Below are 25,386 nucleotides of genomic sequence, written 5' to 3' on the forward strand. Positions count from 1 at the left end.
ATATATATATATATATATATATATATACATACATACATACATACATACATACATATATATATATATATATATATATATATATATATATATATATATATACATATATATTTAAAGTGTTAGTATTAATGGGTCAAGTGTTGACGAAAAAGATTTCTTGAAAAGGGCTAAAGACTCAGCTGCTCGGGTTGAGTTAGGCAGATCATTCCACCAGCAGGGAACAGTCAAGGTCAAGGCCAGAGAAAATGATTTTGTGGTTTTTGGGATGGCACCACAAGGCGCCGTTAACTTGCAAAATGCAAGCTTCTGGAGGGCACATGAGTCTGAAGTCATGAGTTTAGGTATGGGGTGCAGAGCCAATGGCCGTTTTTGATGTGAGCAGTGACAGTACATGCTAGAAGGCCTGCCAAGAGAGCATTACCATAGTCCAGCCTGAATAGAACAAGAGCTGGGACAAGGAGTTGTGTAGCATGCTATGAAGGGTCTGATCTTCTTAATGTTGTATGGCTAATCTGCTGGACCGAGCAGTTCTAGCAATGTGGTCTGTGAAGATTAGTTGATCATCAATCACAACTCCAAGCAAGGTTCTTGGCTGGAACCATCCAGCAAGATTAGTGCTGATAATTGGGAAGCTGCTCTTGCCAGTCTCAGAGCTTTATTAACCAAAAGCAAGGCGGTCTCAATTGAGTGGCTGCTTTTACAAAGCCTTGATTTTGTTTTTGGGTCTACTTGAATAGATTTTATGCTTGAATGTTCTTGAATTTTACATTGTTGCAGCACCTCTCTTCCCAGTCTGTTAGTAATCCTCTGTTTAGTTCCTGTCTCTATAAAGCCCCTCCTTTCAGAAAAAAAATGTGATGCACTCTGATTGGTCGGCTGGATTAATTTGTTGTGATTGGCCAACCACTTTGAATGCGTTTTGGAAATGTCCACCCTTCACCATAACTGCAAGTTTTAACACACTACTAACGCAACTCAACCAAAGCCTCGCCCATTTTTTGCGTATGCCTTGGGTGGGAATTAGTATATGAGGAATACTGTGACGTACATTCCTGGAAGAAAACTCAAGAGAGTCGAAGTGTTTCAAGGTGTTCAGAAAACATGCTTAATGATATGGAGAATCATTCCTGGAGTGTCTTTGTGACTTTGCAGACCTTTTTCATGCTCAAACACCAACATTATGCTCTAAAAAGGGTCTTTCTTGGTCATTCAAAACAAACAAAAAATTAATCAAGTTTTCCAATTTCAATTTTTTTTTTTTGGAAAAGCATCTTGGTGCAATTCAGACACTATAATACATTAATACCCTTCTATATTGCTACAATAAGGGTGTGTTCACACTTGTAGTTCGGTTCGTTTGGTTCATTTGGTCCGGACCAAAGAAGAAGAAAAAAAAAAAACATTTAGTCCTAGTCCGATTAGCGTTCAGACTGGCAATTTTATCACCGAACCAAAAGATACCGAACCTTAAGGCATGGGGATACATTCATAACGTGATTGGTCGGATTTTATGACGTATTGCCTATTTTAAAACGGAACTTGCAGAACATCCAAAACAATGCTGTGTGCTGAGGTAAATGCGCTCGTTGTGTGTGTGTAGCCTGCATGTGATGGTATTTTGGCCAGCTGAGAACTCATGAAGAGCTTATAAAATGTGTAAAGTAGTCAAAACACAGGCGGGAATCCATCCGTCACACACACAAAGGATCTGCTGCGTGGAGACGCGCGTCTGATGCCTGTGATGAGCAAACTCGCATCTATGACGAGAAAAACCGACATGCGTGAGGATTCTGTCCTTTTTAGGGTCTCGTCTTCCTGTTTTTGGTTCGTTTACATGTCTTTGGTCCGTGTTGCGTTCATATATCATTCGAACCTCACCAGAGTTTGTTTGGAAGCCATCTTTTCAGCGGTCTCGTTCCGCTTGTTTGGTGCGCACCAGGGTTCAGATGGCAGCGTTCACATATGTTCAAATGAACCGCACTAACCGAGCAATCGCACCAGGGTTCGTTTTAGGGTGCTTTCACACTTGGTTCGATTGCCTGGACCGAACCCGAGTTCGATTGCTCCCCCCTCCCCCTGCGCCCACTGGACTGTGTTCACATTATATTATTTGGGTCCGAACCGCGGTTCGTTTGCGTCATCAAACCAGCAGCTGTTTACTACGTTGCTTAGTAACCATGGCACAGGAGAAGGCGGCAAAATGTATAACGTTGCTCTCCTCACTTTTATATTTTTGTTTTTGAACCGTTGGTTTTGTTCACAACGGCTCTTGCGTCTATCTGCCGCGAATGTAGAATGCTGAAGGCGAGCAGAAATGAGAGAAGCTACGCTACAGCTCTCTGTTTGCAGCATGTCCGTCACGCTCGTCGGGAAAGTGAGTGAAACGAACACACATTTTTATCAAATTATACGGCATTAATAGCGGTTCACTTCCGCAATGTGGTACGTTTGCATTCATATCAGACGCGAACCGTACCGGAGTTCACTTGAACCGCACCCCAGACCACCCTTTTTAAGTGGACTCGGGTACGGTTCGCGGGTGCGCACCCGAGTTCAGAAGACCGTGTTCACATCATCCAAACGTACCGAACTCTGACGTCAATCGAAACCGGGTGCGCACCAAAAGTGGTAATGTGAAAGCACCCTTAATCGAACCAAACATGACAAGTGTGAACGCACCCATAAATTCACACGTGCACTAGGCTAAAGTGTTATGCTGCCAAAATATAGGATTAAAAACTTCAAAGTAAACAGACTACTATCAAGCCAGTGTTCAGATAAAACAGTTGAAAGTTGTCTTTATCTTATGCTGAATGTGATATCACTGGCATGCATACATTAGCAATCAGTATGACAGCATGACAGAAAGGCAAGACTATTTCTTTACACTGCCTCTCATGGATGGCTGATTGTCAAGTGTTGCCCAGCTTATGCTATGTGGCCAAAAGGTCACCCTTCAACCTCTGCATTCACATGTCTTTAATCAGCGCATGAAGAAGATCAGCAGGATCATAGATGATGTAAGAGGGAAGTAAATAGCAACGAGGGGAGGAGGTGGTGGGGGGAATGTAATCAATTTATGAGATAAAGTTAAAGTAGGCTACCCATGAAGTTAGGATCTGTGAAGTCTGTCTGTGCACAATCCACAATAAAAGATTTTTAAAGGTATTCAGCTCATGTGTGAAGCTCTTTGGTGCTTGCAAAAATCAAAGCTATTTTAAAATAAATAAATTGTCCATAGGACAGGGGTGTCCATACTCTGTCCTCAAGGGCCACTGTCCTGCAGAGTTAAGCTCCAACTCTAATTAAACACACCTGAACCTTAATCAATGTCTAGGCATACTAGAAACTTAGGTGTTTTGGAGCTGGTTGGAGCAAAACTCACTGGGTCTCATTCATGAAACACGAGCAGAACGAATTTTTGTGTAAATCGTGTGTAAAGTGGTTCTGGCGTAAATTTTCGGATTCATTAAAATCTTTGTATTTTCCAAATGTTAGTTGGTACGAAAGAAATCTACACCTGCTCCCAGCCACGCGTAAATAGTGCGTTTAACATCCGAACGTTTTGCTCATTAATAAGGCTGCATTTTAATTCACCTTAATAAGGTAGATATTTACACAGCATTTTGAAAAAATATTATATATAGTAATTACATACGTTTTTTCTTTTTACTTTTATTGTGAGAGCCAGTAGCATCTGCAAACAGAGCACTTTAATCAAATAATGGATAGATTTCAATATGGTTGGGCAAACTAATGGCCCCTTATTTGTTATGGAAATTGTTTCCTATAAAATGTCCAAAATCCTTTGTTTGGTGTCATAATATGATGCCCATATATAGTTGTCAGTCGGATTTAATGGGCGGGATTTATGGTAATTGAGAATGAGCGTGCACGCGCGTCCCATTTACGACTGATTGGAATTCATTAACACACACACACATTTCACTATCACATCTGATGTTTACGAAGTATTTGTGAATCAGGAGAAGAGTTTTCGGGAAAGTCTCTTTACGCAAAAATCCCTCGCATATTTACTCGTATATTTACGAATGTTTCATGAATGAGACCCAATGAGTCTAGTCACCCCTGCCTAGGACAATGTGACATTGCAGATTTTAATGGAAAAAGAGAAATGCTTTAGTTGCAAAAGCAATGTCTTTTCTAGATATTTGTTAGCTTGTTTTTCAAAACTATAACCATTAAAGGGATAGTTCACACAAAAATTTTGTCATCAATTACCCTTAAGTTGTTCCAAACCTGTGCAAGTTTCTTTCTTCTGTCAAACACAAAAGAAGATATTTTAAAGAATGTTGGTAAACAAACAGTTGACGGTGGCCATTGACTACAATAGTAGAAAAAAAAAAATACTTTGGAAGTCAACCTTCTGCTGTCTGGTTAAGGAATTTTAGAAGAATGATTGGGAAGTGGTTGACAGGCCAAGATCATTTAAAATGCACAAATGGAAAGTCTCCGGTGCCTGTACATTGTGAAATCAACCAAGGAAAATCAATTGTGTGCAAGCTTAATCAAATTCCATGTACGTCTTTTGCTCTATTGGCTGAAATGTACAAACAAATTTTTCCACAAGTCTTATTTTTAGATTTGAGCATCTGCAGATGTCTTGCTAGTTTGTAAAGTAGCATCCTGTGTAGTGATGTGACCATGTAATGAATACATCAAATAGGCATGAGAAAAGGAGGTATTAAAAATGGATGTGAATCATATGATGTGGTTAGTGTTGATGGATAGGTGGAAGATCTGAATAAGACTATTTTGGTTTTTTCACCATTTCAAGTGGAATTGATTCGTCAAGCCTCGTGACATGTAAACTTGTACTGTTGTGTGTGAGCCAGGGACATTTCTCAAGGTAAAAACCTACATGTACAACATATGAGCTACACACATTCTGCTGTTCAATAGTGGACCTTATTCATGAAACTAAATGAAGTTAATTCCTACTTAAAAATCATTTGTTTGTACGGTGGTGCATTCATTACTTAGGAGGGCTTTTATGACCAATTTAAACAGAAATTTGTTCTGCTTCTGTGTGTCATGAATGAGGTCCACTATTTCCTCAAGGTCGCAAACAACAATGTGTGTAGCCTACACACCGATCAGGCATAACATTATAACCACCTTATTGTGTTGGTCCCGCTTTGCTGCCAAAACAGCCCTGACCCGTCGAGGCATGGACTCCCCTAGACCCCTGAAGGTGTGCTGTGGTATCTGGCATCAAGATGTTAGCAGTAGATCCTTTAAGTCCTGTAAGTTGAGAGATGGGGCCTCCATGGATCAGACTTGTTTGTTCAGCACATCCCACAGATGCTATTTTGGACTGAGATCGGGGGAATTTGGAGGCCAAGTCAACACCTCAAACTCATTGTTGTGCTCCTCAAACCATTCCTGAACCATTTTTGCTTTGTGGCAGGGTGCATTATCCTGCTGAAAGAGGCGACAGCCACCAGGGAACAATGCTTAGGTAGGTGGTAAGTGTCAAAGTGACATCCACATGGATGGCAGGACCCAAGGTTTCCCAGCAGAACATTGCCCAAAGCATCACACTGCCTCCATCAGCTTGCCTTCTTCCCATAGTGCATCCTGGTGCCATGTGTTCCCCAGTAAAGGGACGCACACGTGCCCATCCATCCACGTGATGTAAAAGAAAACATGATTCGTGAGAACAGACCACCTTCTTCCATTGCTCCGTGGTCCAGTTCTGATGCTTACGTGCCCATTGTTGGCACTTTCGGCGGTGGACAGAGGTCAGCATGGGCACCCTGACTGGTTTGCAGCTATGCAGCCCCATACGCAACAAACTGTGATGCACTGTGTGTTCTGACACCTTTCTATCAGAACCTGGAATTAACTTCTTGAGCAATCTGAGCTACAGTAACTATAGTAGCCGTTGGAACGCATTTTAGGTATTTTATTTTTGTATCAAAAATCGTGTATCTGATTTCTATGTTAAATCCACATCTATTTTAATAAGTTATTAATATTTGTTTTATTAATTTTATTAAATTAATAATCATGATGGATACTTTTGACTGAAGTTTTACTGGAAATAGAAGAAATTTCTAAATATGATCCATCCTTTGGCAATCAATGCTGTGGGAAGTTTTTTTCAAGGACACATGAAATGCTCAACCCATCATTAAGCGCTGACCATGTTTCAAAACATAGCTGCTGTTTTGACCCTGAGAGGAAGTTTGTTTAACACAATGATTATATACAACACGAGACTTTGAGAACTCTGAAAACACTGCTGTAAAGCCATTCATTACATTCTGATGCAGTAAAATCAGTAACCCACTGGTCATTATCCCCTCATGTCATCTGCAGTAATTAGATCCCTCTTAGAGTGTCCCTTTAGCAATCCCTTCCAGTTATAGGGCTTCTCTCATCCTCTCTTTCCCACATTAATTACCATTGGTATACAATTAGCAACCCACCTTCCATGCCAGTGATTCCCAATCTCAATCTATTTCTGATTCATCAGAGCCCACAGGAATTGTGGCTCAGGAAACAGTTGACTGGATAATGACGAATAGAGGCTCGATTAGATTGCTGATTTGGTATTAGTGGTGTCAGGAACTCTTATCTTCACACAGACATCCAGAGACTCTGTTTATCGTCCTTTAGTCCCCCCACATATTTGCACTGAAATTTGTTCAATACTAATAGGGTTCCTAAGTATCCTGGGATGCAAGGAGCACTTTTTTAACCTATTGATGTGTTTAGCGTGTGGACTTGCATATCACTGATTGTGTGGGTACTGCTCTACATTTGCCAGTACACTACTCAATGCACGTTCACTGGGATTCGATCAGCAAACATATTCTCTTAAGTATTAATGAGTTGCATGCGATTCTGTCTTTATTATAAGACACAAGCCCACACTCAATCTCTGTGTCAGAAACATATCCTTAGCTCTCAGTAGACTTAAGATTAGCCTTTTTGTTGGTCTTACTATAAGTATTTTATCATACTACATTGGAAATTCATTCACTAGGCTTCTAGTCTGCAGTGTTTAATTTCATGTTTTTTATGCAGCAGATCATTTCGTACAAAAAACGGGGGTTGACAGGTGCAATTAAAAGGGATAGTTCACCCAAAAATCAAAATTCTGTCAGCATTTGCTCACTCTCATTTCAAACCTGTATTGAAGAGCATTGATTAACATACCATTTTGTATTTCAGTATTGATACATTTTTCAAAATATCTACTTTTGTGTTTCACATATATATTTATTTATTTTTTTTATTTTATTTTTTCAGAAATTGACTGATGGTTTTGCTAGACAAGACCCTTATTCCTCATCTGGGATCATGTAGAGCCCTTTAAAGCTGCTGAAACTGCAATTTGAAACTTCAACCCATTGATAGCCATTGAAGTCCACTATATGGAGAAAAATCCTGGAATGTTTTCTTCAAAAACCTTAATTTCGTTTCGAATTAAGAAAGAAAGACAAACATCTTGCATGACATGAGGGTGAGTAAATTATCAGGAAATTTGAATTCTGAAGTGAACTAATCCTAAATCAATTAGATTTTTATAATTTACTCAATATAAAGTTTGAATTACAAAACTATAGCATTTAGGCTAATGCACGTGTTATATTATCAATAATTAAATAATAATAATTAAACATTCTCGCCATAATGTAGTCAACAGCCCCCAGACCAAAACTAGCAGTGAAAATCATTGTTGAGAAATATTTTTTTTATTCTTCCTGAATGTGTATATTTACAAATGTGGGCGATGATGAATGTTTTGGAGAGGGTGGAAAAACGGAAAAGTGCTTTTCTATACATAAAAAAGCAAAAATCATTAAAAGGTCCAAGGGTGAGGAGAAAAAAAGAGAAAAGAGACAAAAGAGAGAACATACTGTATTGTTATTTTCAACAGACAGGGTCATATCTCATTTGTAAGCACCCACTTTTACACCTACATGGTGCACACACACACACACACACACACACACACACACACACACACACACGCACAAGAGTGCGGTAATCACACATAGTCCTACGATACGCAAGAGTACCTGCACTGTGCGAAAAATAAACCTCTTGAACAATGTCTGCCAATGACGTCACACAATTTCCTTTCCGAATGAATGTTAACTGACAGTATCACCTACAAAAACATACATGTAGGCTACACTCACACCGTGTTATTCACAACACTTCAGCTATTTAGAGGTCTCTTCAGTCGATACTATCTGCACTGAGTATCTGTGCTGCTTTTGTCTTTTGAACCACAAATGCCTTTCGCCCGTAAGCACCATTCAAAGCAACTTGGCTAAAGATTGGGTTTTTGCTGTCGACTTTGTGTGAAGAAAATGAGTATGAATGCTTGAAATATATATAGAAAAACAAGGGGTTTTCAAACTGGGGTATAGAGACCCCTAGGGGGCTACAAGGGACGATCCGTGAAAAAGTCTACAGAAATTTTTATTTTTTTTTTTAAATAAAAGAAATTAATAAAATATTGATTAAAAAAATAACAGTAAAGCACAGTAATATGGTGAGTAGAAAAATGTAACATAATAGAAACTAAATATTTTCCAAATATTTGTTGGTCCATGGCATCTAAAAGATCAAAAATCCCTGGTTTAAAAGGATTCTGATTGTGTTTAGTTACTGTACACTCTCAGTATCTTTATCTGCTGAAAATTTTTTTGAAAATCTGCCATTATTCATTTTTTACCAATCTGTATTAGTGTTCTTATGTAACCCCTTTGTTATCTGTCTTTGTTTTATAACTGCAAGATTCTTTTAAAATCTGTAGGATTCATGTAAATCCTATTTCAATTATGTTATGTCAGGAGATCTTAAAGTCTTTTTGAAAAAATCACCAGGTCTAATCCCTTATTACATCAACTTATTCATGTTTTGCCTGTAATAAAAATCCACTGCGATGGAGTTTGTGCTTTTGGACTGAAATGAAACAGTGTTTGCTAATGCAATCAGCGAGCATCTCTTATTACCTAGGCAGCTGGCCTTTTATGTATCAGGTCACATTATCTTATGCCAAAGGATGGCACTGTATCAAAAGAAGAAAAAGACGTGGCGATATCTGCATGAGCTGCTCTATGACGTGAAATCAAACATATCCAAAAACCTTTCAAAATGATTTCATTTTAAAAGTATTATAATGAAATTACCAGTTGGATTGTTGTGAGATGAAGTGATGGTAACCTTACAAACGTTTTCCAAGCCAGAACATAAATGAGACCTGGGCTTCAAGATGTCCTTTGAACAAACAGGGAACTTTTTACAATTTCCTGGAGAGGTAGGCAAACATGATGACTTATTCAACATCCGGACATCTGTACCAGCATAATCGTGTTCAAATAAATAAGACAAGAGGCAGGGCAAATCAAAAATGTCAAAAAATAAAATAAATAAACAGAAGACAATACAGCAGGGAGAGAAGAAGTTTTGGGGTTTGTCAGAATAAAGGAAATAAGAGAATAATAAAAAAGCTGAATAGGCTACTGAAGGTCATGGTGGACCTAAAGTTAGGTGTGAGACTGACTGCAGAAAAACTGCTGGTTAAAGCAAAAACAACTGAAGCAAAGAATGAACAGCATTTTAAATCAAGTGTAATTTCATTCATTCTTTTATCAATTCTATAACTCAGCAATATAATATAATATAATATAATATAATATAATATAATATAATATAATATAATATAATATAATATAATATAATATAATATATTGTGATATTTACAATTTATGATGAATTACAATTTAGCTTGTGATGTCAAACATGAATGCAGAATATTCGTGAACTTTTACGTCCTCTGGGAATAATGAGGAAACACTGATCCATTTATTTTTCCAATGTGAAAAAAACTCAAAACTTTTGGAATAGTTTCATCTTCATATAGGTAAACATCTTGATTCTTCCAAATCCTTTCAATTAAAAGATATAATTTGTTATTATAAAGGTTCAACTAATATTCCAGTAAATTATATATATATATTTTTTTTTTTGGAAAATGTTTTATTCATAAGCAAAAATTCTCTAACTCGCAGCCTACCTTTTCACGTTTCTTAATTGAAATTGATGCATTTCTCAAAACTCTTAAATTCATTAAAAACAAGAAAAGTGACAGATTTTTGAAATCTTATGATGATTTGTTTGATAATGCCTCTGATGCATAATGCTTCCTCTGTATGTGTTTATGATGTTATTTTTATTTATTTATTTTTCCTTTCTCTTGTTTGTGGAACTTCACATTAAGATTTTTTTTTTTTCATTCCTGTAGAGGTTCTGTCTGTTTTGTCTTTGTATCTGTTCATTGTTTGATACTACATAATAATAATAATAATAATAATAATAATAATAATAATAATAATAATAATAATAATAATAATAATAATAAAAATAACTTTTACGTCCTTACCTGTAGGGGGCGATAAACGGATGAGCTGCATAAATAACAGCAAGTTTAATTGCTGCAGGTGAGTGATGCGTCTATGCATGCCTTCTTCAAAACACTGAATTGATTTTGTATCTTAACTCTTTTAATATGAGCAGAGTGAAATATTGATTTTGTTGAACTTTAACAAGCACCAGGTGACATCAAGCCTCGCTTTGCGTGATTTCTTCCCATATTAATGCCGAGGCCTTTTTATATTATTAAATGCGCGTGGGTCGATTGGGAAGTGATCGTTGTTTTTCTCTTAGCCCTATTTCTGTATAATGGATTACCACACTTTAAAGGAGTTCGTACCCCTGAGCTGTTCTACTTTTGTACGTCAAAGAAGCAGACAGCTTTTGTAAGCTACGTGACCTGAATGTTTTTCTTAATACACTTCTATATGGAACTCTTGGGGCTGGGTGAGTAAATAATCTATATTGTATTGTTCACTTTATAAATAATATTATAATGGCACACGGCAGTTTTCTAACGTGAGCCAGAGATCAAAAAGAAAAGAGCTGCACGTGCTGTTGCTGTGTTTTGATTGAGCGCATGCGCGTTGATGATCTGTGCGCGTGAAGTAGATCTGACTCACGAGCTTCAGGTGCTCGCGGCTCATCAGTCTCGTGAGTGATGCAGATTTGGTGAGTCACGCCACTTGCGTGGTAAAATCAAAATACGCGGGTCATTACTGTCATGTTGTACGTTTTCATGTCAAATATTAAAGGGTTAGTTCACCCAAAAATGAAAATTCTGTGCTTTATTTACTCGCCCTCATGCTGTTCCACACCCGTATTTTATTTGAATTCTGATGGCTCAGTGAGGCCTGCATAGGGAGCAATGCATTTCCTCTCTCAAGATCCAGTTAATGTGAGTACAGTGTTTAAATATTAATATTATAAAGCGACGAGAATATTTTTTAGGCGCCAAAAAAAATATATAAAAAAAATAAAATAAAATAAAGACTTATTTAATGATGGCCGATTTCAAAACACTGCTTCATGAAGCTTCGGAAGCATTTTGAATCAGTGTATCAAATTATGATTCGGATCGCGTCAAACTGCCAACGGCTAAAATCACGTGACTTTGGCGCTCCGAACATAAGATTTGATGCACTGATTCATTTATGATCCGATGCTTTCTGAAGCAGTGTTTCACACAGTGCAGTGTGAAATCGGCCATCATTAAATAAGTCATTATTTTGTCTTTTTGGCGCACCAAAAATATTCTCGTCACTTTATAATATTAATATTGAACCACTGTGCTCACATTAACTGATTTAAATATGTTTTTAGTACCTTTATGGATCTTGAGAGAGGAAATGTCATTGCTCCCTATGAAGGCCTCACGGAGCCATCGGATTTCAACTAAAATATCTTAATTTGCGTTCTGAAGATTAACGAATGTCTTACTGGTGTGGAACGGCATGAGGGTGAGAAATACATGACAAAATTTTCATTTTTGGGTGAACAAACCCTTTAAAGTCACCATGAAATCAAAATTGACAGTTACTATTTTTAAGTAATAATGCTGTTTATTATAAATAATTTACATCATTGTTATTATTTTTAAATTAATGTTCCCCTTAATCTTTTAATTTTGTTTTTGGGTCTATAACAATAGGCTTTCATGCTTGAAGTTATAAAAAACACATACATTTCACATATTTTACACCAACACCCATAGATAACAATAATGTCATTGATTTACTCAATTGCTCACCCTCATGTTTTTCCAAACCTGTAAGACTTAATTCTGTGGAACTTCTCAGTCACCAGTCACAATCATGTTTTGAAAAGTTACGAAAGTGAGTAGTGACTAAGATCATCTTTTGTTTTCCATGGGAGAAAGAAAGTCTTTGAATTCGGAACAACATGAGAGTGAGTAAATTATCATCTAGGAACAATACTTATCCTAAACTAAAGCACAATTATCAGTCTCAATGATGCATTTGAGGCATTTTGTGAAGTGATGTTTTACATTAAACCATTCTGTCCTGATAGACCAATTTGCGCAAATCTGAAAAAAATAAAAATAAATTATTAACATAGTTGTATGGGTTTAAAGAGGTGCTCATCATGATTTGATACAAATCACTATACTGAACTTGTGATACGATACTAATATATTCCAATATTTTAAGCCAGCATAAAGAAGAGTTTTCTTTATTATTATTTTTACTTATGAAACACACTGTAAAAAGTTAACTGCTGATCAAAATGCTACATTTGGTATGCACTCGGGGTGGTAAACTTGAACTTGGTCCTGGTCCCCAATGCACTGGGCATTACCAGAACAAAGATATTCATTATTCCGAAGCTGAAAATACACTATTCTAGACCCACATGTTTGCACTCTCTCACTGACTACATATAAATAATGTAGGCCCCTTTTCACTGGACATTTGACATTGTCAGGACCTACAAATATTCCCCCATTGCATTATTATACATTATATTCAACATTAGCTAGCTATATATAGTAGTTTAATGTAGTAGTACTGCCTCTGAAACTCTGTAAACATTGATTTTTTTCCTCACGCAATACATTCACGCTTTCAGTGCAGACATTCGTTGGATCTCTACACAGCGTGTGCTCAATATTTCCTGTCTCCCCCTCTATTAATGCAATTACATGGTAAGAATAATCCATCTAAAACACTTTTGATTATCATACTACTACACCTAAATGGTGATTAAAATAATGTTTGCGCTTTCACTTTGAGGAGAGCAGCTTCAGCACGTATGAGCTTCAGATGATCAGTACAAATAAGCACGGTTATAATTGGAAAGCATGTCAAAATGACTATTTCCAAACTTTAACGAGTTAGTTAAGCCAAAAATTTAATTCCATTTACTCACTCTCAAGTTGTTATGAAGTTCCATGTTGTTTACTGCAGTATGTGCGCTATAAATCTGTTCATCATCGGATTAGACCGGATCTTTTAAGCTTTAGGGAAACTGACTTTAAATAAAGTGCCAGAAATCGGTCAGGTTTCATAAAAAAATATATTCATTTGTGTTCGGAAGATTAACGAAAATTTTTATAGGTTGAAGCCCGATCACACGAAAACGCGTATGAATAGTACGAGTGTAATCTCGTAGAATATATATGGTACGCAGTTTTTCGCGTGCATATGATACGCACTTTATGGCGTATTATACGTACGAAACCCCCATCATTCGCTGTCCAAGTACTGTTCCGATTCAGAGTTCACATTTAGCAAAGATGCAAATGCAAGCTTGGTGAACTTGGTATTGAGAAATGCCTACACCTAAGTGTTAACAGATAAATAGTGACAGACATATTCATATAGTCTGCACATTCTCCACAAAATGATCTAGAATACACCGCATACATTGTTTCATGAAACAAAAGTACTTAGTAAATGTATTTCTGCTGCATACAAAGTGCTCATTAGTAGTGAAATGAGTGCTAATAATTCAATGGAATGTGAAAAACACAACTGAAGGTACTCTGGCAGTGTTGTTCCTCCCTTAGGTTGGTTTTTAATGAAAATTAAATAATGAGAAAGAAACAAGGCCAGAAACATAGTATGCAGATGCCAGGTCCCTTGAACATAAATTGCACTCTTCTGTTGCTGTGGCGGAAACAAACTTTAGTACTCAGTGGGGTGATGGTTGGCTTCAAATGTCTGTGCCATTAAAGTGGATTTGTTATTATTTAGGTGGCTAGCTATAAACATTGACTTTAAAAGGATAGTTCACCCAGAATTGAAGATTCTGTCATCATTTACTCACCTTCATGTCATTCCAGAAGGTATTTTGAACAATGGTTTGAAGAAACTCTTTTGGTGACCTTTTGAATTCCAATGTATAGCCAAAAAAACAAAGCAAAACAAAGTGTTTTAATGTTTCACAGAAACTGACCATAAATACAGATTACGCTAATGCTTATAGCACTCCGTGTTTTGAGTTATGCTTTCTGACATGTTTCGTAATGCAACAATGCACAAAATTAAACCAGCATAGTTGCGTCCATTACTGTAATGCAGAGGCGGATGTGGAGAAAACGAGTGAGAAATGAAACAGGACTTACTACAGATATCGAGAAGGTTGGACATGAAATAATTGTAGCTACAGGGGCAAGGGTTGATGAACAGCGAGCAGGCCAGAATATTCTGCCAGGACACACTCCACTTTGGAGAGAGATAGGGATATTGAAGTTTTTGAGGGTCCTGGGAGAATGAGATTTTAGGCCTGGTCTTGTTTATGCTTGTTTTGTTATTATTAGAGAGAGGAAGCTCATTGGATTTCAATATTAATGAAGATGCAGAGTTGAAAACTTCCAACGTGTGTTCCCTTAATTTTCTTGAAGGATAGTTTTTATTAAAATAAATGCTGCTACGTAAATTAAAAAAGAAATTTGTATTCCCTATGAATTAAATATTAAGTTTCCTGTTGTGTTTTATGTTTGGTCATTTTTCAGTCAGCAGAACTTTTTCAGATACAGTAACAGAGGTCATCCCGTAGTGAAAGTTATCATTATTTACTCCAAACAATCCAAACCCATATGCTATGCCAAACCCATAGGACATTTCACAAAGCTCTTATATAGTGACCACAGCTACTAAGCTTTAAAGGGATAGTTCACCCCAAAAAATTATTCCAATTATTCCACTCACCCTCAAGCCATAGGTGTATATGACTTCCTTCAAGGTTTATAATGGTTGCGAATGGCTGCCCAGATTTTGAAGACAAAAAAATGCACCCATCTATAAAAAAATGAATCCATACAGCTCCAGGGGGTTAATAAAGGCTTTCTGAAGTGAATCGATGCGTTTGTGTAAGACAAATATACTTATTTAAAGGTGCAATATGTACGATTTTTGCAGTAAAATATCCAAAAATCACTAGGCCAGTATTATATATTTTGTTCACTTGAGTACTTAAAATATCCCATATGTTTCTAACTATTTGTAAATCGTGAGAAAATTTTAACCAAGGCTCCGGGACACGTGAGGAGTCGCCTGTCAATGGCGTCATACCTGCGTAACCCTCGGTTTCCGGTTTTATTTTGTAGAAACCATTGAAACACCAAAGACGCTTTAATATATGACACATTTTAATAGACAAGGAAAAAACTGTTTTGATATATATTTATAGACAGAAAACTAATTGTTGTTATATAGCTCAACATGTTTAGTCTTATTGTTTAAATCTAATTTTCTTTTTTTACATTTTTTTATTTATTTTTTATTTTTTTTCGAGTATCATGCTTTACCATGCCTCAGAGAAAAACGCTATTTTGTCAAGTTGCTAACATAGCATAATCAGATGCAGCTTTATTTTTAGTAAGTAATACAGAATTTTCTCCATCATACAAAACGTTTTAAAATGAATGCCATTTATCAACACAAGCCATCCAGCATTTAATATGATATTTTTAAAAGCGATCTCGCTAACTGCAGTGTCTCTCAAACAAGTGTCTCACAGCAGCCGCTGAGCGAACACACAGAGTAATGTTATAACATCATTTTCAACACTCTCAAATGTATATAATATGATAAACAGTGCTGTGTTACCTCATACTCATGACCGAAAAGCAGAAGTGGTGCCGGTGTCATAATAAAAGTTCTGCTGCTCGTGAGGCGTGTGTTTTGCGATCGCTCCAGCGGCCACGTTCAGCTCCCACAACACTCGGTCCTGCTCTGCTTCATACTACAGTAAGGTTAATAATCACATCCATGAACATGATTTCTTCCCGAGTCCTATCCCTATTCCTTTGCACCGTCCGTTGAGGTGGAGACCACACGTCCCAAGATTCCGCGCTCAAACTTGCCGCCATCAAGCTACGCCTTTGCTTTGAATAGGCCTCTAGCGACCTCTAGTGGACAGAAATCGTACATATTGCACCTTAAACTAATTATAAAGTAAAATAACAGGCTTCCGGCAAGACAACCATACACGTTCGATGTACGTCCAGAAAACATTAACTTCCGCAACGTGACATAGCGCACTACACTATATCCTACGCTTTAACGCTTAGTAGGTCATGTCATTGTGTAGAATGAGTACATCAAATGCATATGGCTGTTGTGCCCGAAGCTCGTTATTTTACTTTATAAAATTTTAAATAAGAATACTTGTCTTACACAAACATATCGATTCGCTTCAGAAGGCCTTTATTAACCCCCTGGAGTCATTCATTTTTTTTTTTTTTATGGATGTATGCATTTTTTTTAAATTTTTTTTTTGTCTTCAAAATCTGGGCCTTTCACAACCATTATAAACCTTGGAGGACTTTTTAACTAACTCTGATTGTGTTCGTCTGAATGAAGATAGTCATATACACCTAGGATGGCTTAAGGGAGTAAATCATGGGATAATTTTCATTTTTAGGTGAACTATCCCTTTTAAAAGGACAAAAAACACTCATATATATAAAAGTAGGAGTATGGTCTTTTGCATTTTTTTCTTTCTCATTTAAAGATGTGCATTGCCTCTTCCCACTGGTTGTGTCAGGTGTGTCTTTGTTTCTGTTTAACTTGAAGTGTCAGAGCTACTGAAACTCACCTCTTGATAAAACAGTATGCATTTTTAATGATTTATTATTTTTAATATTTAATATATATATAATATATATATATATATATATATATATATATATATATATATATATATATATATATATATATATATATATATATATATATATATATATAATATATTTATTATTATTATTATTATTATTATTATTATTATTATTATTATTTTATTTATTTTTTTCAGGATTTCTTCTGATGGTAAGTTTTGGTTCGAAGAATCATGGACCCAGTCAGCAAAAATCCTTCCAGTGAAACTGTCGTTTCTTTCCAGCCCAAACGCCCTGCGGTAAGACTTATCATTTCATATGTTATATATGGGGTTATAAGTACTGTATGTTATAAGATTGCAGAACATTTAGATTAAATTAACTTAAGGCTAAGGGGGAAGTTAAAAGTTACTTTATCTGGGCAGTTCCTTACATTCAGCTGAATCTGTGTACTTCTAATCTCTTTGGAAATCTTTTTTTTTTTCCACACAATGCCATTAATGTATTGTCTCCCATGCAGTGGCAACTTAAAGGGACAGTTCACCCAAAAATGAAAATTGTCATCTTTTACTCACCCTCAAGTTGTTCTAAACCTTTTGTGTTCAGCAGAAGAAGAAAAATCATACAGAAGATATTTTGAAGAATGTCAGTTGCTGTGCCCAATTAATTCTATAGTATGGGAAAAAAGAAAAAAAAAAACGTTTAATGTGGTTACCGACATTCTTTAACAGAAGAAAGAAATTCATACAGGTTTAGAACAACTTGAGGGTGATCTTTTTTTAAGGATTCTTTGATTAATGTAAAATTCAAAAGCATTTATTTGAAATGAGAATCTTTTGTAACGTTATAAATGTATTTACTGTCACTTTTGGTCAATTTAATGTATCCAGTGTTTATATTGCCTGGTCAGTGTACAGTATACTCAACAAAGAAGCCATAATATCTATAAACCATAAAGTTTTTTCACTCATCCCTCCCATCTCCAAATCCACCTACTTTCTAGAAGATAATTGAATTCATAACCCAGACCAGCTGCAGACGATTAGTCTAAACGCCATCCCATCTTCTCCCAGCTGTTGTTGGCAGTGTTGGTTTACCCCTGAAGAGCTGCTCACTTTGAGTTCAACCAGAACAGTGCTGATATGTAGATTATCTATGATTCAGTCCACTTGAGGGTACTTGGTCGGGTCTTGATCAACTAGTAATCCTTTATTCTAAGGCAGGTTGGATCTATAACACAAAATAATGAGCTACTGTCAAGTCACCTCTATTTATATTGCACTTTAAAATATACAGATTGTTTTAAAGCAGCTTTAAACAGGTGATAAACAGGAAGATAATGGGCACTGGTGCTAACAGAATTCAATTCTGCTGTAAAGCAACTTTAAAAAGAAAAGAGTCATTGTCAGATTCAGTTCTGTTCAATAACTGTGTAAAGATAATCAAATATGGAATAAGTTGAAGACAGTGATGTCATCCAATAGTGTCAGTACAGTCAAATCAGTAATATTGCTGAATACTATATTATGTGTCCCCAACTATAAGCACTGTGTAATAGAGAACAGAGAAGGGAAAAATGTAAGAATGTGACATATCTTTGATTATACTAATGTTGACAATAATAAGAACACTGAATATGACAAAAGCTTTTAGATGGGCTCATTACTTTATTACTATGGCAACCTCTATAGATGATGACCGTCTAAATGAAAAAAATCTGATTTCATCACTTGCAAAATTGTTTGAAAAACAAGCTTAAATTGGATGCAGTGTGAACAAAGTCAAAAAGCTCTTTGATAAATTTCTCAGAAGCTGCTTCCCCTCAAACGCTGATGAAAATGAACTGAAATGTATTCCATTTTTGATTGGTTCATTAGCGTTGCTGAATCAGATTGAAAAATGTTATCTGTGTTTGTAATGATGGTGATTATCATAATCAGATTCAAAGCACAGCACCAGGTAAGCGTAAGGTAACTCTTGCCGCCATTAATGAATGCGCACACACGGCCAAAAAGCTCACACACACACGCTGTCAGGAGTCAATCATCAATAACCTTTGTGGGATCGTTATATATATATATATTATTTTTTTTTCTCTATATAATTGATGCAAGATATTAGGGCTGGGCGATATATCGAATGCTTTTGTCACGTGCATTTCGTCAGTAAAGCCGGTTCCCTGATTACCGCTAAATCGCCATCACCTGCTTTCAAATGAAGCGGCATTTAATAGACAGAGCCGTAGATCACTGATAAGCCACGCAATATCGCGTTCAATGTCGATATGAATCGCCGTTGATATTGAACGCGATATTGTGATTTACGGCTTATCAGTGATCTACGTCTCTGTCTATTAAATGCCGCTTCATTTGAAAGCAGGTGATGGCGATTTTGAAATATATTTTGTAAATGTATGTTTTAGATATTACTGTAAACAGTTCATTTGCCATCTTTATTATAAAATCCAAATGTCAAAATAATTTCAATTAAATTAAACCATTATCAACAAAAGTTATCCTTGCACTGTTGGTACTCAGAGGTGGTTTGAACGCAATTACTGTACAATGGCACAAATAATGTTATGTGATAATGTTTTAAATAATAATAAAAAAAAATTAAACAGAGAAATATGAAATGATTGTAAAAATGTGATACTTTTAAAATTAAACTAAAACTGCCAGTAGGTTGCAGCAAGTTCAAGCTTTACTCACCCTCAAGCCATCCTAAGTGTATATGACTTTCTTCTTTCTGAGTAACTCACTCTGAGATATTTTAATAAATATCCTGACACATCCAAGCTTTATAATGGCAGTGAGCGGGATCAATGAGTATGAGTTGAAGAAAGTGCCTCCATCCATTATAAACATACCCCACACAGCTCCAGGGGGTTAATCAAGGCCTTCTGAAGTGAAGTGATACATTTGTGAAAAAAAAAAAAAAAAAAAAAAAATCCATATTTATGAAGTAAAATATCTAGCTTCCGCCAGATTGCCTTCCATATTCAATTTACTAATTAAACTCTTGCAGTTCAAAACGCTTATGTTATGTCCTACGCTTTCCCTATTCAACTTAAACTTTACTGACGCAGTGCCAGTTTACACTTTCTTCGTAACTTGGTGGTCTGGTAGAAGCAAGACATTTTACTTCTTGTTAAATATGGATTTTTTTTTTTTTTACACAAACACTTTGCTTCAGAAGGCCTTTATTAACCCTCTGGAGCCGTGTGGAGTACATTTATGATGGATGGATGTGGATGGAAGCACTTTCTTCAGCTCGTACTCGTTGGTCCCGCTCACTGCCATTATAAAGCTTGGATGCATCAGGATATTTATTAATATAACTCTGATTGTGTTCATCAGAAAGAAGAAAGTCATTTACACCTAGGATGGCTTGAGGGTGAGTAAAGCTTGGGGTAATTTTCATCTGAAAGTAAACTAATCCTTTAATGCTAGTAAGTGCTAAAAACCCACTTTTACAAAGGTATACATTGTCGACAATGCAGCATGTCAGCATGGACTCATGCAGATACAGTCAGTTTTGGCCATAAAAGAAGAGGTAATTTGATTGGATGTCATGTATTTGACTTTTTACGGCACTACCATTTTCCTGATTTTACACCAGAGGCTGCATTTTGTCTGTTATAAATCCATTCTCGGTTTTAATGGATCATGAGCTGCTTGCGTGCCTCACATCATTCTGAAACCTGCAGCACATCACACTATACACTTATATAATTAAGTTGCAGCCTTTTGCAAATTGATAGGCACTCTAAGCCATCACAATTTCAATTTTAGTTCAAATGAGAAATCTCAGTTCATATAGCAGGAAAAAAAAAAAATAAAAAAATCTACAAACACGAGCCAAACCACCTTGGTAAATGTTTTGAAATCCTATTGAAATTAAATATTTGTTAATGCGTCACAGTCTGAGCAATCCTCGCAAGTTTGCCTCATTACTATTACAACCAACATGGAACTGTGATATATTCCAGAAAGCGGGTTTAGTTGAAAAATCTGAGTTTGTTAACCCCAGAAAAGGGAAACGTAGGGTTTTCGGTTCTAATAAAACACAAAACTAAACCTCTGGGTAAGTTACCATTGTAACTTACTCTGTGGACCTAACCTGGTCTGGAGCAGGTTTTCTTTGGTAAACCCAGGTTTTTTTTTTTTTTTTTGTCTCCTCCCCCTTTTTAAAGCATAAGCATCTAAATTAAAGGTGCTAAAGAGGATCTTTTCGTCGACTGAGAAACCAAAGACTGTTACTGAGTTTTTGAAATGAGCGCATGCGTAAGAACAACCCCCCCTGCTTTCGTGGGAACGCCTCCCAAAACTCGTGCACGAGTATTGGAACACGAGTGTTTACCACCGGCATTCGCTGTATCGTGTTAGTGGATTCATTATGTCGGACTCACCGCAGGTAACTCATAAGCTGCAGTTGTTACTCCTGTCTCCTGACAAAAACATTGCATGCGGCGCCTGTGGAGTGTGGAAAGTTACTGGAGCGCGCAGCCGCGCTCGTCTCTCACAAGGAACGTCATGGCGGTGATTGACAACCCAGAGGGCCAATCGTTTACACGATGATCACGTAAACGATTGGCTGATGTTTTTAAGGCCCTACCTCGTGCACAGATGATGTATATTAATATTATTCCTTTCAGTGCACCTAATAAATAGTCTTTTATCAGTTAGAAAAGACAGTTTCAAGTAATATTGCAAAAATTTATAAAACAAAACATCCTCTTTAGCACCTTTTAAGTGCATTTTATTTAGGTAAAATTATCTGCCAGTGTGGTAATAAAAATAATGCAAACGGAAAACAAGATTATTCGGAGCATCTATTGCTAAAGTCCAAATTTACACTAGTTCCACCCACCAACACAAGGTTACAAAAGACGCACTTGAATCACCAGCTTCGGAGGTGTAGGTAGCGCATAAGTTGTATTGAACTAACTTGTGACACGATTGATCCAGGTTTGAGTTCGCTCTTCTCCCTTTTCCTGTCACATATCACATCAGAAAGGCATTTATTTTCAATAAAAATTAGGAATGTTCTAAAAGTGGAAGAAAAGTGCCTAACGAGTGTTTAATAATGATAAAATTATTTCTAATTCTAACAAATATAATCATTTACACTCTTATTATTGTATCCTGTTAATGTTTTTTTTCTGCATGTGGGATACAATGAAAATGGATTTTCATTAAAAATGGAGTAGTTTGATAACTTACCATTCTGCTAGTTTTCACTTTCACATTATTATAACAGTGATAAGAATTAAACTTGTATTGTCTCTGAAGTATCCAGTCGTCTTTTTGTTGGGTCCTGTTGCCATGATTAATAAGTAGTAGTGCACGCGCATAGAGGGTAAACAGCATGAGGGTAAGTAATAAATGACAGAATTTTCATTTTAGGGTGAACTAACCCTTTAACTCGGTTCAATAAACTCTGAGTAGGTTGATTCTAACTCGGTTCAGCTGTTCTGAAACCGAAATCTCAGACTTTCACATCTCAGGGTAAGTCAACTCAGAGTTCAAGTTTTAACTTAGAGTTTGTTGAACCTCCTTTCTGAAATACACCCCTGATAGCAAAAGTGATACTTTGCAGTTTGATCTGGGGGAAAAAAAAAAAATTGTTCACATTTCAGGCCAATTAGTTTCTTAAATTAATGTATAATTATTGTAATTTAGCTATTTATGCATTTAATGCATTCAATTCTTATCTAATCTGAAATTTGAGATTTTAGTAAAAACATTACAGCCTATTTCAATTGCACTGACAGCAAAAGTGATGCCTTGCAGTTTTAAAAGTTGATCTGAGAAAGCACATTTAAGAATAATTTGATTCCCCAACAGTGAACACAACCTTTTGTTTTTTCATTCAGTCATTTAAATATTTAGTGAGTTTGAATGATTTGCTTTCTGATTTATACTGTATATTTATTATTTGTATAATATTTCTCTTTTACTCTTAAAACCAAAACATTTGATTCTTATCTGCTCTGAAATTTGAGCTGGAGTAAATTTTTAATAAAAAAACATTACAGCCTAATGCAATTTTTCTGAATGTCAGACTATATTCTCTTCCTTTTATCACTCCAAAGACAGACACTTTGGTGAGCCCGAGCTAATGAAACATTACCAGCAGAGATCATTTTCAGTTGAAAAGGCGATTAAAAGAATTAACCTGGGTGCTGGAGCCCCCTATCCATTATGCAGTCTTATTTAATAATTGATTGCTGTAAGTGATATTTCCCACACAGATGATTAGAGACTTTGTAATGGCGTCTGTTGTTGAGACAGCTTTGAATGATGATTTATCAGTCCTACTGTCTTCGGCCATGTCTCTTATCCATCTGTGCTAAAATGTTATTATTAGTACCAATTTAAATTGATGTCATCTTCAGTGGAAATCTTTTAGTGGACGGCACTCTGTCACAAAGGCCCAAATTGATTCAATTGTTCCATCAATTGCGACTCAGCTGTAGTAACCACTCATGAATAGATTTCATATTCCTTCCCTCTGTTTGCATTCAAACATTGATCCGTCTCTCTTTGATGTTGGAAAATGTGAAACAAATGAAGTGATCATAGAAACGATAAAATTGGAACATGTTGCATCCCGGCGCAGAGAACAAGGGCCGCGCTGTTGGCTAGAGCATTGTTTCTTATCTCCGCTTGAAGTATGTGGAAAGTGCTGACACTTTTATCACACTCAGTGCCGGTTTCAAATCCTCAGTTTATTTCTTTTCTTTGTGTATTCTGGCAAACCCTTTTATATATTTCTGTTTGTGTTTCTCCTTTTGGTAGCTGTCATGGAGTGTGAAAATCAGGAGGAAGTTGAAAAGCGTGGCTCCTTTCCTGGGCAGGTTCAGGCCGCTGGTTGGACAGTGCTGTCACCAATGCACCCCAGAGAGTCTGGTGAGAAAACGTGAGGGATGAAAGGATTATTTGAACATAATAAAAGGACAAACAGCCAGAGGCAGATGGGGAAGTACACAGATTTAGGCTCACCTGAAAACCTCAGACACTGCTTTCACAAACCCATATCATGAGGTACGATCAAAGGGATTTCAGAGCACCAGCAAACGTGTTACTTATGGTAGGAATAGCGAGAAAAAAGGGATTAGTGGAGAGAAAAATAATGAACACTCAAGAGCATAGTTCCCCACATGCTATGAAGAGCTTTTCAGAAAACTGCAGATGACTAAGCTTGTTTCCAGCAGCACTGGTCCCAGTGGGCACATCGTGCTGAGAGCTGGGATGTGAGGCTAATGGAGCAGTAATCAGAGGGTTATTGGATCGAACCTCTTCTGGACTAATCTATTAATCTCAGACCAGCCAGCCAGATAAATCAAATTTGAGCTATCTGGTGTTTGTATTAAAAGTCATTTAAAAAGCATGCTTGGATTTTATTTAGCAGCCCTGTCAAATAAATCTGTACAGAACTAGGGATGTAGCAGCAACTATAATTGTACTTATGAGATGTCTGCATTTGCCCCCCTCTAGTTTTACTGAGATAATTACTGACAATCAGTGCCTTTAAGGAATAGTTATTTACTCACAGTTGTCATTCTGTAGAGTGCAAAAGGAGATGATTAGCAGGATGTATCTCTTTTCAATGGATGCCTGTTTATGTCTTGAAGTAAACAAAAATACATTTATATTTGCAACAAAGTTTAAAATTAGAAATAAAGGCCTGGTTTCACAGACAGGGTTGAGATTTAGCCAGGATTAGACCTTAGTTTAATTAGGACACTTAAGTAGCTTTTATAAATGTGTCGGTGCAATTTGCTTTCAGTTAAGACTGGGACTAGGACTAGGTCTGGGACTAGGCTTGTCTAGTGAAACCAGGGGTAAGTTACAATGTGAGACAATCTGGTTTCAAAGACAGGGCATAAATGAAGTCAGGAGTAGGTCTTAGTTAAATTTGGACATTTAATTAGCTTTTGTAAACATGCCTTAGAAAAACAAACAAACAAAAAAAACAGTACTGGTGGGAATCTTGAGACAAAACAATGGCACTGACATATATTAAGATGAAGTGTAAGTTGCTTTCAGTCAAGTCAAGGACTAGGCAAAAAAGTTGCAATTCCAAGATTGTGGGAAATCTAAAATCACAATTTAACTTCTTTTTAATATAACTCTGTGTGCAAAAACAGTCTTTAATATTTTCAATTTATTAATGTCAAATCTTGTGCAACACTTCTTAACTCACCATATTTGAATACATTACTGATCAAACGTTTGGTTTAAAAAGATTTTTAATGTTTTTTAAAAAAAACTCTATTGTTTACGAAGACTGCATATATGTGATTTAAAAAATACAGAAAAAACAGTTAATAATAATGTGAAATATTATTACAGTTTTAAATAACGGTTTTCTCTTAAAGG

General features: G+C 36.4%; 1 protein-coding gene across 1 annotated transcript in view; it reads left to right on the forward strand.

Annotated features, from left to right (window-relative positions):
* The first annotated feature begins 17,232 nt into the window (after positions 1-17,232).
* gpat2 (glycerol-3-phosphate acyltransferase 2, mitochondrial) overlaps positions 17,233-25,386 on the forward strand; it is a 73,516-nt gene continuing 65,362 nt past the window's right edge. Inside the window, exons 1-2 of the mRNA XM_067393819.1 lie at positions 17,233-17,298; positions 23,803-23,913. Of these exons, the coding sequence (XP_067249920.1) occupies positions 17,233-17,298; positions 23,803-23,913 (177 nt within the window). The remainder of the gene's footprint in view (positions 17,299-23,802; positions 23,914-25,386) is intronic.

The sequence above is a fragment of the Chanodichthys erythropterus genome, chromosome 9 (genome assembly GCF_024489055.1).
Source record: "Chanodichthys erythropterus isolate Z2021 chromosome 9, ASM2448905v1, whole genome shotgun sequence".
Lineage (NCBI taxonomy): Eukaryota > Metazoa > Chordata > Actinopteri > Cypriniformes > Xenocyprididae > Chanodichthys > Chanodichthys erythropterus.